This window comes from Podarcis gaigeae (assembly GCF_964106915.1).
Source record: "Podarcis gaigeae genome assembly, chromosome: 9".
In the NCBI taxonomy this organism is placed as follows: Eukaryota; Metazoa; Chordata; class Lepidosauria; order Squamata; family Lacertidae; genus Podarcis; species Podarcis gaigeae.
The window spans coordinates 55,585,367-55,600,008 of record NC_139685.1 but is presented as its reverse complement, the minus strand read 5'-3'; the positions used below and the strand labels follow the sequence as shown (position 1 = coordinate 55,600,008).

Here is a 14,642-nt window from a genome sequence, read left to right as displayed (position 1 = left end):
AGATGTACCAGGGTCCTGGCTGGCCCAGGCTGTATGGTTGCTGACCCCTGGTGCCAAGCTATCTGCTGCAGCATTGTATTAGCAAAAGGACCCTTGTGGTTCATTGTACAAGCACAATATTTCATAGGCGTGTGCCCTTAGTATCTATAATAAAACATCAATAAAAATCAAGACTTCAGAGATTAGTGTTTTTGACTGGTTTATATCCTTTCCCACAATTATTAGTCAGTTTTGTACCTGTTAGGTTGAGGGAGGAGGGGATGGTACATTTTCATCAAGAATATAAACCATATTACAGTAGCAAATATATTTTTAAACAGCCAATATTCCTGTTTCTTTTCTTAAAAGCAAACAAATGTCAACAGAAAAACAGTAGCGAGCAATACACCTTCTCTTCCCAGTTCTTGTATGTTTCAAAGTGATTTTTACTGAAACTATTCTGAAAGAAAGTAATTAGATCTAAGAGCTAATATGTGCTTTTAAAAAAAAGCAAATATGTGATTGTTTTTAAAGAAGAGCAAAGGACAAACAGTTAAGTTTTTAATCAAAAGGAAGCCACTTTTCAAGATTATTGCACTCAGATTATTGGTACCATCTGCTACTAATTGTAAGTATATTTCATTAAATGATTATCAGTTCCTTTATGCTTCATGGGTCTCCATCTGTATACACCAAATTGCTGTTAATTTAAAAGAATTGGTCTTTTACAATAGCACCCAGTCAAAAAGCATTTTTGCCCCCATTCTGTGCTTCCCAATTTGGTGTTTTATTTTTGCTGTGTAATATAGATGTGCTTCACAGTTATTCAAAGCACAGAGCATTTTTTTTAAAAAATAAAAGGTAGTGTTTTACTTGCAATGGCTGTCTAAACTGTGAATTACTCTGGTGACATTTCCCCACTTTAATTTCATTTGATATTTAAAGAGTCCCTCTTTAGGATGGTTGCAATTTAAAGGTAATATATTCCTCCTTTGACACAATAAGGAGCGAGCTGTTTCAACTGATCCTTTGCAGAATACATTTGAAGGTTAAGTAACTGCAGCTCTTGGTTAATCCAGGGTAATCTGCTCTTACTAAATGGATGCCTATGTTCACAGCCGTGGCACACAGAGGGAGTGCCTAGGAATAAAAGATTTTAGGTTTTGGGTATATCAATTGTCCTGGAAGGAAGTCATGTATCTGATTGCTGCTGTCTGCATTGTGATGAGCTTTTTGGAAGAAGTCGATAGTTTCTGCCCATCTCAGTGCACTTGCATCTATCATGGCAGAGGGGACGACACTGGAACAAGGTAGGCTTTTCTTTTCTTTTCTGTTCAAAAGAAAATGCTACTCAGTACAACCACAGGAAAGCAGCTGATGAAATTTCAAAAAAAATCCAATGCTACTAGTGATTGGTGTAAATGCTACAGTGGTTCAAGTGCTTAGCAAGTTATTTCTGTAGCAAATTAATATACCAGGGGAGAAATTAGAATTCCCACCCCCCACCCCGCTTTGCTCTCTTATAGTAAGCTACGTGCATAGGCAATGTAGCTGGCCACAAAGTCTGATCTAATTGGATTGCAGTAAAGGGGGCTGAAACTGCAGGGGGGAAATGTCAATGCAAGCCTATACATGTCTACTCAGAAGTAACCCCCACTATACTCTTTGTGGCTTTACTGGTAAGTGGGCGAGTATAGAACTGTTTCCTTCATTGCTTGAGACAAATGTCCCTAGAATCTACATCCTTCTGCAATGCCAGTATTTTGAAAATAGTTTTAAAGAACATCTAGTCAGTGCACATCACTTTTTTACACTTATTCATTCTGTAGGGAAGCCAGATTTGAAACAAAGAAGATACTGATATCCAGGTCCAGAATTCTATGAGAGCAATTGTGCCCACGAATTTTCATCTTTGTTCCATTCCAAGCAGATAATTGGTGGAACAGAGAAGGATGGTGCACTGAGCCAAGAGAAGGTTCAGGGACTTGATTGTAGGCCACAAACTATTTGTGCAACCCAGGCTTCAGGATGGAGTGGCCCCACAGCAATCATTTGCAAATATGGTGGGGCAATCTATTGACAGAAGCCTGTTTCTTCGGTGGGCGGTGGGGTCCTCAGCAACACCACTGGAGTGAAGCCAAGGCCTGGAAACTTCAACACAATTTGTAATGATAGATTCAAAACATGTCTTTTATTCTCAATTTGGAAAAGAAAACAATGTTCATTTAGTTGTATTGTACCTTATTTGAGACAAAGGACATAAAAGCAATAGAAACATCTGCAGTTTGTATTACACTGTTTGCTAAATAGTTGACTTCTTATTGGTTTTATCTTTTTTTTAATCGTGAGTGGCTTTGAGACATTGATTTGCTTAAAGTGACTAACAAATGTTAAGAACTGTTGGAAATAATGGATGGTACAGCATAAGGTGAAACACAAAAGAAAGTAAAAATCCAACTGTCTAGATTTTCTAAAATGAGATTTTTAATATGATAGGCTTAGCCTTTTTGGACCCTGCCTCAGCAGCTTCATGGAATTCACGAGAGGATGGTTAGTTTCAGCACATGCAAATATCATTTAGTTTATTTTTTTGATATATTTTAGTTTTCTAAAGCCAGATATAATGGTTAGCTAGAAAAGGGGTTTGGTTTTAGGATTTATGCAGTTCTTCCCCCCCCCCCCCAAATATGCTGCTATCTTATACCAGTTTACAGTGGGAGTAGATACGCTTTGGAATGCACTGCCTTATCTTCCCAAATGCCATCGAGTGGGGGAAGGGAACAAAATGTCAGCTCAATTAGATGAAGTGGTTTTGAAAATCCTTCCTTCAGAAAATAAATTCAGAAGCATTCCAGATGCTTTTTGAGTCTAGATATGTTATAAATTGTGCTTGAAGGTTCTTTGGCTCTGGTGCTCCACATTTAAGGTTTCGTTTTCACCATTTGTTCTTACATAATCCTATTGTGAACTCATTAGTCTTTCTCTGGTTGCAGATTCATGGAATTAGGGGTCAGTTAGAAAAGGGGTTTGTCTTTAGGAATTGTGCAGTTCTTCTTCTCTTGCACAAATATGCTGCAATCTTATGGCAGCTTAATAAGAATAGTTAAATCATGTATGCTGTCAGTCATCTGGCATTGTCCGTGCCCATGTTCCTTCTTGAATCATGCTTAGCCTCTGGTAGGTGATACCACAAATGGCAGATGAGACTGTTAGGCAGTCCAGAGGTGCTGGGCCTTGTTGAAATCCTGAGTAATATGCTTATGGCCCTAGTAGTAGAGGCTATAACTTGGTTTTCAAAACCAGTTTATTTTGGATGTCTTTCTCTTAAAGGACACATAGCACGTCTGATTACATTTTATCATCATCATTATTATGAAGTGTATCATGCTGTTTTCCTGTGTGGTGTTTTAGGCTGCTTTGAATGATCAAATTTTTATTGAAATGTGATGTTAGGTTTTATTGTTGTTTTAAATGTAAGCTGCCTTGTGAGGGCTCTTGCCCTGAAAGGCGGCCTAGGGATAGATAGAAAATAAAAAATGAGGGGATAAACCAGTTCCTAGACGGTACTATTATATCGTCAGATGGCAGGTGAGGGGAGCACATGGTTAGGCAGAGGAGTAGGGTGAGGGACAGTGTCATCTGCCCTCCTCTCAGCTCTGACTTTTCTTACACCTGAGGAGAGTAGCTGATGCTCAAGTAAATCTGCCTGAAACATCAAGCCAGGTGAGTGTCTGAGACTGTTGTGCCCTCTCAATTTGGAGGAAGTGTGTCATGGGCACTTTGTATATGTACCTCAGAAGCACAACACCTGCTGAAGGCAATCGGTTTGGTGTGAGACCAGTGGGGATGAAGAGTGGCTGCAGTCCAAACCCTTGGCTAGCAGCAATGGGGCTTAACTGAGTGGTGGAATCACTGTCACATGCCAGGGCAGAAGATGGGTGAGGAAGAGGAAAATGCCTGTCTGCAATACAGGTTGGCAAAGTGAAAAGGCCCATCTTGGGCCCATTGCCATCATGTGACTGTGCTACGGCCCTATCGACACTATACATTTCAAGTAGCATCATGCCACTTTAAGCAGCCATGGCTTCCCTCAAAGAATCCTGGGAACTGTAATTCGTTAGGAGTTGTTAGGAGACCCCTATTGCCCTCAAAGAGCTATAATTCCCAGTTCCATGGGATTGTTTGTTAAACTACTATGGGACTTGTAGCTGTGAGGGAAATAGGGTTCCTTGAAAACTTCATTGAAAACAATTCATTATTGCCTCTCTTTCTTTTTGTTTGACCTTAGGTCTGTGCTGTGCAATGATCCTGATATGTTTGAGATACCTGTAAACGTTCCAGTGGATACAGTGAAACTCCGGATAGAAAAGACTGTCATACGAAAGATCCCGACTGAAGCCTTCTATTACCTGGTGGATCTCAAATACCTGTGGCTTACCTACAACTCTATAGCAAACATTGACACGAGCAGCTTCTATAATTTAAAACTATTGCATGAATTGCGCCTGGATGGGAATTTGCTGTCGAGTTTCCCTTGGGAATCTTTGGCTGAGATGCCTAACCTCCGAACACTTGACTTACACAACAACCTAATGACCAGCATTCCTGCTGAGGCCGGCAAATATCTGAGGAATCTCACTTACCTGGACATATCTAGCAACAAATTAACCTCTCTGCCATCAGACATCTTGGATATCTTGCTTCCTTTTTCTGAAACAGGATTGCCCAGAAACACAGAACCCAGGAATGCAGAATCCATAATACAGAGGGTCATATTAGGTAAGCTGGCAAATATCATGAAATTCCTTCTTTGAACTGTGCCAGCTGACATGAATCTTGAAGGAGTCCCTGGGCCATTGAAAAATAGTTCTGGCCATACATTTCTTGCACTGCTGTTTCCCTAAATTTTAGTTTGGCCTTTTAGCATGAAAGGAATGTGAGAACGGCAAAATCTGGAACTTTGTTAGAATAGTTTGATCAATGCTGTCTATTGTGTTGTTTGGAGCACCCACAATTCCTATGGTCCGCTTTGCTGACTAGCAGTAAGCACTGCCACTGCTTGTGTGCCTTGTGAGCTTTTGATGTGTTGACCAGAACCCACTGCAGATATGCATTACTGTGACATGTTTGCTTTAAGCGTCTTAAAGGAACTGACCTGACAAAAGTTCCATTCATGATCCGGTGGGGGCGGGGCATACACCAAGTCATTGGCTTTGGTATTATAACCACACATGTGGGTTCTGCAACAAAATCTAGCAGTGTCATGTGATTCTGCTCAGGATACCCTTTTCCAGGACATTCCATTCAATTCACAACCCCAGTTTTCTGTTTTCTTCAAGAGGCAGTCAGTATGCCATGTCCACTGAGCTCCTCACAGAGCAGCTTTGGAGTGGGCTTCCTACTTTTCCACCCCTCTAAAGATTGTACTTCTGCACATGTGTTCTACAAATATGCATATTAATATGGGGGCAACTCTTGAGGTTTCACAAAGCCTGCTGTTACATCTCTCCTGTGCAGTGATGGGCTGTTCAAGTAGCACATACAAATATGTGCCAGGTCAAATATGCACCATTGTCCACATTCAGAGAATGAGTTTGCTAACTTTATATGTTATATAGCAGTGTTTCCTAATCCTTCAAGAATTGCATACCCCTGCTGAGAGTTTAGTCTTACCTGAATACCCCTTCTAGGACAGATATACCGGTAATTTGGGGGTAGTATTAATAATATGATTTAACTATAAGAAAATAAAATAAAAATATTCTGCTGTGCACTCTTTAAGACCCTTTCATGTATCCCCAGGGATGCATTCACTACGCTTTGAGAAACACGGTTTCTTGGGTTGTCCAAATTCCAAAGTTATCCTTGCGGTGTTACTTTGCTAGACAACTTAGGTAGTACAAAACGCTGTTCAGCAGAGGGTGCTGTTCCTTTTATAGTTGGAACTGAGCACCAGTTTCTGAATGCCCCACTTTGAAGGTTATGCTGTACACATGACTTTTAAATCACTTCTCATTTCTCCTGCGGATTGATTCTTCTCTTGCACTATCTTCTCATAAATCGTTGCTGCTGATCTTGATTCAATATCAGGTGCCCCCTCAAAAATAATCTTGTTTTGCATGCAGAATTGGCAGTGCCAAAAGCCAACAAAACAGAAGTCCTGCATCTCCAATTCTAAAATGAAACTCAGTATTGTAAATTCTGGGAGCCATATAAGGTTCCTTGCACTGTTTCTGCACAAGAGAGCTGGTGCACAACTGCCCTGAATTAGGGATTCATTTATTGAATCGGCTGTGATAGAGATTCATGCCTAGAATGTTGCTTTTGTCTCTCATTTCCCCCATCTTTCTTTCTCCTGTTCGGTAGCGCCTATTCTTTCTGAATTTCTCTGCTGGGCCCTTTAGCAATGTTCAGATCTGCATGGGTTCTTCTTCTTCTTCTTCTTCTTCTTCTTCTTCTTCTTCTTCTTCTTCTTCTTCTTCTTCTTCTTCTTCTTTATAATCACACTTTCCTCCAGGCTCGTCAAATAACTTACAAAAAAATCATTCAGTTGAAAATCTAACTATAACATACATCAAAATCATCCTCCTATTAGTTATGCATAACAGTATATTCTTTTGTCCCTACTCATTTATCCAATTTTTTCCCTCCCTCCCTCCCTCTCCTTTAACCCCTCCCCCCAAAATTGTTCTCTCTTCAAATCTTTAACCATGTGCACAGATTATTCATTCTAATTTGGATGCTTGGGTTGGCTGCACAGGCTTAAATATAATTTCTGGTGCCTTCTACTCTAATGATAGCATCAAAGTTTGAAACTAAGTGAACATAGGAAGCTGCCTTCTATTGAGTCAGACCATTGGTCAATCTCACTCAGTATCGTCTACACTGACTGGCAGCAGCTCTCCAGGATGTCAGGCGAGGTTCTCTCCTGAGATGACATGGATTGAACTGGAGACCACCTGCATGCAAAGAAGAAGCTTTAGCACTTAGCTATTACACTTCCTAAAGGGCTTGTAAGGACAAACTTAAGAGTTTGCAATTCCAGTTGTCACTACTGACAGATTCATCTGAGTGTGAGGGAAAAGGGGAGCAGGCAGCAAAATGAGGCACACGGATTGGTGGGGGACATTAGTGAGACATTAGTGAGATGTACCTGGACTCCTCCTTTTTCATTGGAGTGTAATGTGGTTCAAATTTTGGAGTGGGCTAAAAGGAGAAAGTACAATGGGAAGATATTTCAAAATATTTCAAGCAGTTGGCACATTGCTACCTGTCCTCTTTGCTTCCATGACTTCCACCTTGACAGAAACATTTCAGGTTGTGGAGAAGGGAGAGGGAGGGAGGGAGATGTCCTCATCTTATAGTGCTGGGAGAGACAACTGATCCTAGAGAGTCACTGGCAGTCATTGCATACAGTACTGAACTAGATGGATCAAAGGCCTGGCTTGGTGTAACTTAAGCTTTCTCCCCTATGTTTTCAGACATAACTTCAGCTGCTTAAAGAATGAGAAGCAGGATGAGGCTAAAACAACAGCACCAGGTAGACTGGCACTGTAGGCTTATTGCTAAGACATTGCCTCTATTGTCTAATGGAGGCTGCTCTGTTAGGGCAAATGGGGCACCACCCACCAACCTGAGCCTTGAGTCCTCAAAGCCCACTTTCCTACTGACAACCACTCCAGGGCCTGGCACTGCCTATTGGCTTCCTCCTCCCGAGTCTCAGAGTTGACCCTGTAGAAACTCAGGAGGGAGGAGGATGGGGACAAGGCTAGAATTAGTTTGCTCTGCCTTTCATTGTCTCTACCTACTGTTGGGCTCCCTGCCCTTTGTCCCAGCAGTGCAATGGTCTGACTCAGTATAAGGCAGCTTCCTATGCTCCTATCCCTGCCAAGAACTTGCCCACGTAACTAATGCCTGCAGAAAGCAGGCTTCACCTCTTCTGCCCATCAGCTTCCTGCATGGGCTGTGTAAGCAAGTTGCCTGCAGAAGCTGGCGGTTGGTATTTTCTTCATGCTTGTGGATCTCTGGAAGGCATTCAGTTGGCCACTATAGAAAACCAGACCCTCTGCCACTGAGCTATGGCCTTTCCCTGTCATTTCTTATAAAATACTGTGTTTCTTCCAAGCTAGCTTTTATCTGAAATGAGAAAAAGAACGGCCTAGCTCTGTTTTAAGCCAGCAATATGTACACTGAGTTGCATTGCTAGCAAGACTATGAGCATACTGTTCTTCTGTTTTCAGGCTTGCAGGACAATCCATGGTATTGTGACTGTCGGATTTCCAAGCTAATTGAATTTTCCAAAATTGTGGATACCGCCATTTTGCTTCTGGACCCTTTTGTGGCTTGCAGTGGACCTGAGAGCCTGGCTGGGATTTTGTTCCAAAGAGCAGAGCTGGAACAGTGCTTGAAACCATCCGTCATGACTTCGGCCACAAAGATCACCTCGCCCCTGGGAAGCAACGTCCTACTGCGCTGTGATGCAACTGGCTATCCCACCCCACAACTCACCTGGGTTAGGTCAGACAATGTGCCAGTGAACTATACAGGTATTGAATTTCAAGCAAAAGGGGGTCTAGAGGGTATTTTACCTTGAGTTGACAGTGACCTGTGAGATCACTCAGAACCAAAATAGGGGTGTAGTTATCAAGGGTGGTGGGCTGAAATTCAAATGCCCACTCAGGCCATGAAGCTCACTAGGTAGTCTTGGCCAGCCACTAAAGCTCTCTTTGTGCATTACTCATGTGTAAAGAGGAAGTGTGGTGAAATGGATGGCAGGGATATGAATGATGCTTCTCTTGCTGCCCTCGCCTTTCTTATGTTGAACACCACCCCAGGCGGTGTGAAATTCCAGGGGTTCCAGTCACTTACCCAGGGTCTGTGTTTCCTTTTAGAAATGTATTAGATATTTTGTATTGGATGCTGCTGGTCTGAGAGGCAGAACAAGAAATCAGTTTTCATAGATCATTGTATGTAGGGCTGACTTGGATCCTGGGCCATTCTACCAGTTTCACATACCTGAAACAGATTTACAGCCCACCCTTGCATATATTTGTGTAGAATTAAGTCCTACAGAGTCCAGTGGATTTTGGATTAAAATACGATATACTGCAGTAGAAATGTTTCTTCTAAGATGGTGTCTGATTAATCAGACTTAAAGGTTTTTAACGGGTTGACCTTAATCAACTTATTGATCTTAATCAGTGAAATGTTGTAGCCCTATGAAAAACGTTCCTTCTCATTTGAAACGTATGTTGTAACACCACAAAACGCACATTAAGGTAGTATGAATGCTGCTGCTTCGTGTTCAGGTTATCATACTCACCTGCATTGAATTGTTTTCCAGTTATTCAAGAAAGTCCCGGTGAAGGCGTAAGATGGTCCATCATCAGCTTGACCGGCATTTCCTACAAGGATGCAGGTGACTACAGATGCAAGGCCAAAAATTTGGCTGGAATGTCAGAAGCTGCTGTTACAGTCACTGTTGTTGGCGTTGTCACCACAACTGTTTCTCCACAAAAGTACGGGAAAAAGACTGGAGCAGAGCAGCAAAACACCACCCAGGAAGAGGTCAAACAAGAATCCTTGAATGCAACCACGGCTTCTCCTTCAACATTGCCTACAAGCACTTCTTCTCCTACAACAGTGGCTACCAGTGAAAGGCCTACAACTGTCAGAAGCAGTGACAAAAAACCACCCAAGTCAATGCCAGATGGAAGAAAGAACTCCAAATCAAATACAAACGGAGGCAAGAAACAACCAGGTGATGTTAGCAAGAAGGATGACGGGACATCCCTCAGCGCAGCAGCAGGAGCTGAAAAAAACGGTGCAGTAAAAAACCTAAGAGTAATTCCTGAAAGTGACGAAAGAGTGACCTTAACATGGAAAACTGCCAATGTCACAAGCAACTCTTCTTTGACTGTGTTGTACTCAAAGTATGGGGAGAAAGACATGCTGCCCCTGAGCACTGACCCCTCGAAAAACAAAGTCACCATAGATGGTTTGGAACCCAGCACACAATATATGGCCTGTGTTGTTCCCAAAGGGACCCCACCTACAAAGGACCAATGCATCATTTTCTCCACTGATGGAATTACCGTGGAAGATGATTATCAGATTCCCATTTTGCTGGTAGCTGGTGGGGTAGCCTGTGCCGTTGTCTTACCGTTGATATTTTTCTTACTGTATAAAGTCTTAATGCTTCACAGGAAACCAAAACCTGTCAGGGAAGATGACCTTGAAAAAGAGACTTACGTCAAATTTGAAACCCTTTCCCTCAAACCACGTTCCGTGGTGGCAGGTGGGGAGCTTTGGGCTCGGCGGAACACCGATGAGTCAGAAAGACTACTGCTGTGTTCTAGGTCAAGTATGGATTCTCAGATGACCTTCAAAAGTGAAGGCTCAAGATCAGAGTACCTCTGCTGACTCTGGGTGTTCTGCGGACCATCTGAAGATCCCTACTGGGGAATAGGGGAGTGACTGCAGCCTTGTTTCAGATGCTGGATCAGTGCCAGTTATAAAATGTGAGGATTAAGGACAGCAGCATTGAATAGAAATCAGAATCGTCTTTGGTGGGACATATAGGGGGGGAATGCCTCTTTGAAAAGTGACATTTTTGAACTTTTGTATTATTTTTGAAGCATTCTGCCTATTTATATTCTGTCTTTTTATCAATTTGCTCTTGTTCAAATGAAAGATTTTGTGTAAAACATGTACCACCAGCCTGTCCATTGCTATCTATGTTTCTTGTTTTTATATAAACTAACTTTAGATTAATAGGTATTAAAAAATACATTTTTCATGTGCAGTTAAAATGTTAGATATCTATGCTTGGACATTTGACAGATACAAGGGCCACAATCCAGCACAACTCACTGAAATAAGTGTGGATTTGTTGCTTTAATTCTACTTTTTGAATTGTGGGCGAGATGTCTGGTGATAAAAACGTGGTTTGTGTTGTAGAACACAGTTGAACATTAAATAATGCCTTGTTTTGATATGCTGTTTGATATGCAGGTTGGATCCAGACTAAGTGACCTACTTAGGTCCCATTCATTTCAAGGGAATGTAAGGATAACTAACTTACTGTGGATCCAACCCACTTAGTCAAAATTCATGGATTTTTTTTCCTTGTGAGAAATTATGCATCAGCTGTATATGATGGATACATTTAGGAGAAGTTTTATCTGCATTCTGAATTTAAGGAAAGGATGAATATATAGAATTTTGTAAGACACAAGTGTTATGTTATACAGAAGTGCATAATAGCCTCCCCAGAATAGGGCTCTCCAGATGTTTCGTACTACAACTCTCATTTCTGCCTGCCTGCCTGCCTGCCAACACATTCATGTTGGTTGGAGGTGATGAGAGTTGATGTTCCAAACAGCTGGAGGGACTTGGTTGGTGGCAGCTAGCGTAGAAGATAGCTACAGTAATATATTCCTAATTTACACTGTAATCCATGTTAGACATAAATGCTAAAGATATAAGAGGAAATCAAGGTAAATTTGATCAAACAAATTTTGATCCAGATGTCTAAAGGTACATAGCAGAGCATGTTTGTTTTGCTTGTTTATTTAAGGGGTTTCTCTTTCCCTTCTGGAAGAAATCTTCCACAGAGCAGCTTGCTATTTTTTAAAATACAAATCCATTCCATAAAACCTTTTAAAACACAGCCGGTAATGATAAACCAACATTAAAATCACCAGTAGAAAACAATCATTCAGCGATACCATAGTAGTTAACTACCCTCTTTCATGCCCCACCCCATTCAAAACTGTTTGAGAAAAGAGATGGGGAATTGGCCTCTGGTTGCAGAGCCACTTCTGAGAAGGCCCTGCTAAGTATGCTAACCAGTTTAAAGCCTTTACTGACAGGCACTGAAATAGGCCTTCTGAGGTAGATATTTTGATATAGGCAAGACTAGCTCTCCCTCATTGCTTTTCCTCAGCACCTGCAATTCAGCTGCAGACTGTGGAAGGTCCATTTCAGCTGTCATGACTTATAGCAGTTGGCCAACCATTATTACTCCATGATTTTTGTTTAATCCTGTTAAATAAATAAATAAATAAATAAATAAATAATAAAGGTTTTCAAGGCCAGGGATACCCTTGGCAATGCAAAACATTTTCCCTTCTCTTTCTAATGTTCAGATATCAGTGCCACTCCAGATTTATGTTAAGCAACATTATCTGCATAAGAGAGTAGCAGGCTGAGGGAAACTCTAGGGTTGGCAGAAGTACAAACATCTTTAGAAACTCCTATTGGGGATGACAGAAAAATAGCTCAATGAAGACAGAGCATGTTCAGTTTCCACATCAACTAGTTCCCCCTGAATACATACTTTACAGACTTTGGGACCCAATTTTATCAGTAGCATAGCTTGGTATGTTGTTGAAGGCTTATCCACATGTCTGTAGTTAAAGACCTTTAGAACTGTTAACTTGAAAGCTGTGTTGTACTGCTTACAATTGCTGCAACTAAAACCTTGTTGAAAGGGTCCACTTCCAGGAACTCCAGGATATTCTAGAAGTGTTGGTTGCAGCACTGATCAAGGAAAATCAGTGTTGAAGAAGTTGGTTAACAAATCATCCTGACTTTGGGCACGGTTTCCAAAGAGGTTCTCCTTCCCTGGGATCTAATTTTAGGTGGGAGAAAAAGGTTTTCTAATAAAACTGTAGCTTCATAAGGACAGATCAGTTTGGAGGTGCATTGAGAATATAACTATCTGATCAAGTCAAAATAATAATAGATATTATTTAAAAAACAAAGTTGCATCAAATGAATAAACAGAAAGCAAAATATCTCAAAAATAAGATACACCCCCCATAAATGTTGTCTGTAATATTTTCAGGTAAGTTTTTTTTTTAAAAAAATCCTGTTTTGTCAATTCAAATCAAGCATTGGCTGCAAATGGAAAAGGCATTCAAAGATTTCATAGTTGAGTTTAATGGAATGATATATCATCCTGTTTCTTTTCATATACTGACCTCAAAGCATCTCACTTATTTTCCACAGGTGCAACTGAATCTGGGCTAATTTGGAACAAAACTATCTCACTTCCTGATTAGAAATAAAGCCATTATTTAAATATATGTTTTACTTACAATTGCTTTTTAATTACGGTATGCCCAGCATTGAGTTACCTCATTTATGCCAAGTTTCACCCTTTTTCACTTGAACTTTTTGTAGTAAAGGTACTGTTCACAGTGAGCTAATGTTAGGAGAATGTGGGTCTCAAACTGTCTTGAAATAAACAAGACTTGGCCATTGCTAGTGCACTATATCTTCTACTGGATTTGTTTGCTTTGCAAGGTGAAACACTTCCTCCACAGTGCATTTTATACCTCAACTTTCTCATCACAGTTGTGGAGAATCATTTGTCACATCCACACATGCATTTAATGCACAGTTAATACATATTGCTTCACCCAGAGAATCCTGGGAATTGCTGTTTCCCTCTCACAGCTACAATTCCCAGAACTTTTAACAAACTACAGTTCACAGGATTCTTTGAGGGTGCGTGGGGGGGGGGGGAACCATGACTGTTAAAGCAGTATAAATCCCCTAAATGTTTGGTGCGGAAGTGAGTTAGAAGGAACTACTGGGTAGGGATTGGTGGATATGTCAATTTCAGTTTTGGACTGTCAGTTTTTCCAATTTTACGTTCTCCACACACCAGTTTGCATTTTTTCACACCAGTTTGCATTTTTAAATTTTTTTAAATACCCCCCCACAATAAATACCCCCCCACAAAAAGTCCTCTTGAAAATTCACCTGCATTTTAGTGTGAATTTCCCTTAATATACACATTTTTGTATGCCAATTTGCCTGATATTTTTGGAAGGAATTTCCCCCTCATTTAATGCAGTTTTTTATACTACGTTCAATAATATATGCATTTTAATGCACACTTTACCCTAGTATATGCATTTTCGTACAAACTACTTGGGTAGAGAATTGCCTTGCAAAAGGCAAAGAAGTGCAAATTTCATTTGATGACTGTGCTTTGGTTTGTGTATTACTGTATTTTTCGCTCTATAAGACGCACCAGACCACAAGAGGCACCTAGTTTTTGGAGGAGGAAAACAAGAAAAAAAATATTCTGAATCTCAGAAGCCAGAACAGCAAGAGGGATCGCTTCGCAGCGAAAGCAGCAATGCCTCTTGCTGTTCTGGCTTCTGGGATAGCTGCTTAGCCTGCATTTGCTCCATAAGACGCACACACATTTCCCCTTACTTTTTAGGAGGGAAAAATTGAGTCTTATAGAGCAAAAAATACGGTATTTCAGAAAGTGCAAATGAGGTAATTTCACTTTTAAATGTGAACTGAATAAAATCTCCTCCTCTGCTCCATCCCTGTCTCCAAGGTTCCTTCAGGAAATCTGCTGCTACTCCATCCCTGTTAGGTAGACAACCCAGAGCTCTGCTTAAAAGGCTCTAACAAAGGACAACTCATTACCTTTCCAAGGCAATCTGTTTCACTGTCGAACGGTGGTCTTCCTGGATTAGTTGAAATTTCCACACCTGTAATTTGAGCTGTCTGAGTCAGGTCCTACTCTCAGGAGCAATAAAATCAAATTTATTCTATCATCAAAGTCATAGCCACTAGATATTTGAAGGTGGCTGGTGTTAAGTTGTGGGTGAACATATCAGACGACACAGTGA

At 40.9% G+C, this 14,642-nt stretch overlaps 1 protein-coding gene across 8 annotated transcripts; it reads left to right on the top strand.

Moving 5' to 3' along the window:
* Positions 1-156: 156 nt before the first annotated feature.
* LRIT3 (leucine rich repeat, Ig-like and transmembrane domains 3) lies at positions 157-10,973 on the top strand. Of its 8 annotated transcripts, none has more exons than XM_083756519.1 (4): positions 157-607; positions 4,268-4,758; positions 8,220-8,525; positions 9,323-10,973. In XM_083756519.1, exons 2-4 carry the CDS (start codon positions 4,293-4,295, stop codon positions 10,399-10,401), a joined length of 1,851 nt encoding a protein of 616 aa, XP_083612645.1. In that variant the 5' UTR covers positions 157-607; positions 4,268-4,292; the 3' UTR covers positions 10,402-10,973. The 8 variants fall into 8 exon arrangements, with proteins under 8 accessions (XP_083612645.1, XP_083612640.1, XP_083612642.1 ...); XM_083756514.1 differs by lacking the exon at positions 157-607 and adding an exon at positions 615-1,289; XM_083756516.1 differs by lacking the exon at positions 157-607 and adding an exon at positions 1,482-2,042.
* Positions 10,974-14,642: the final 3,669 nt, after the last annotated feature.

Bases quoted from the DNA above. Each gene is read 5' to 3' on its own strand.
- LRIT3 (XM_083756514.1), top strand. From the start codon at position 1,078: ATGGATGCCTATGTTCACAGCCGTGGCACACAGAGGGAGTGCCTAGGA. The intron at 1,290-4,267 runs GTAGGCTTTTCT...GTTTGACCTTAG, and splicing joins GGGGACGACACTGGAACAAG to GTCTGTGCTGTGCAATGATC. The intron at 8,526-9,322 runs GTATTGAATTTC...ATTGTTTTCCAG, and splicing joins TGTGCCAGTGAACTATACAG to TTATTCAAGAAAGTCCCGGT.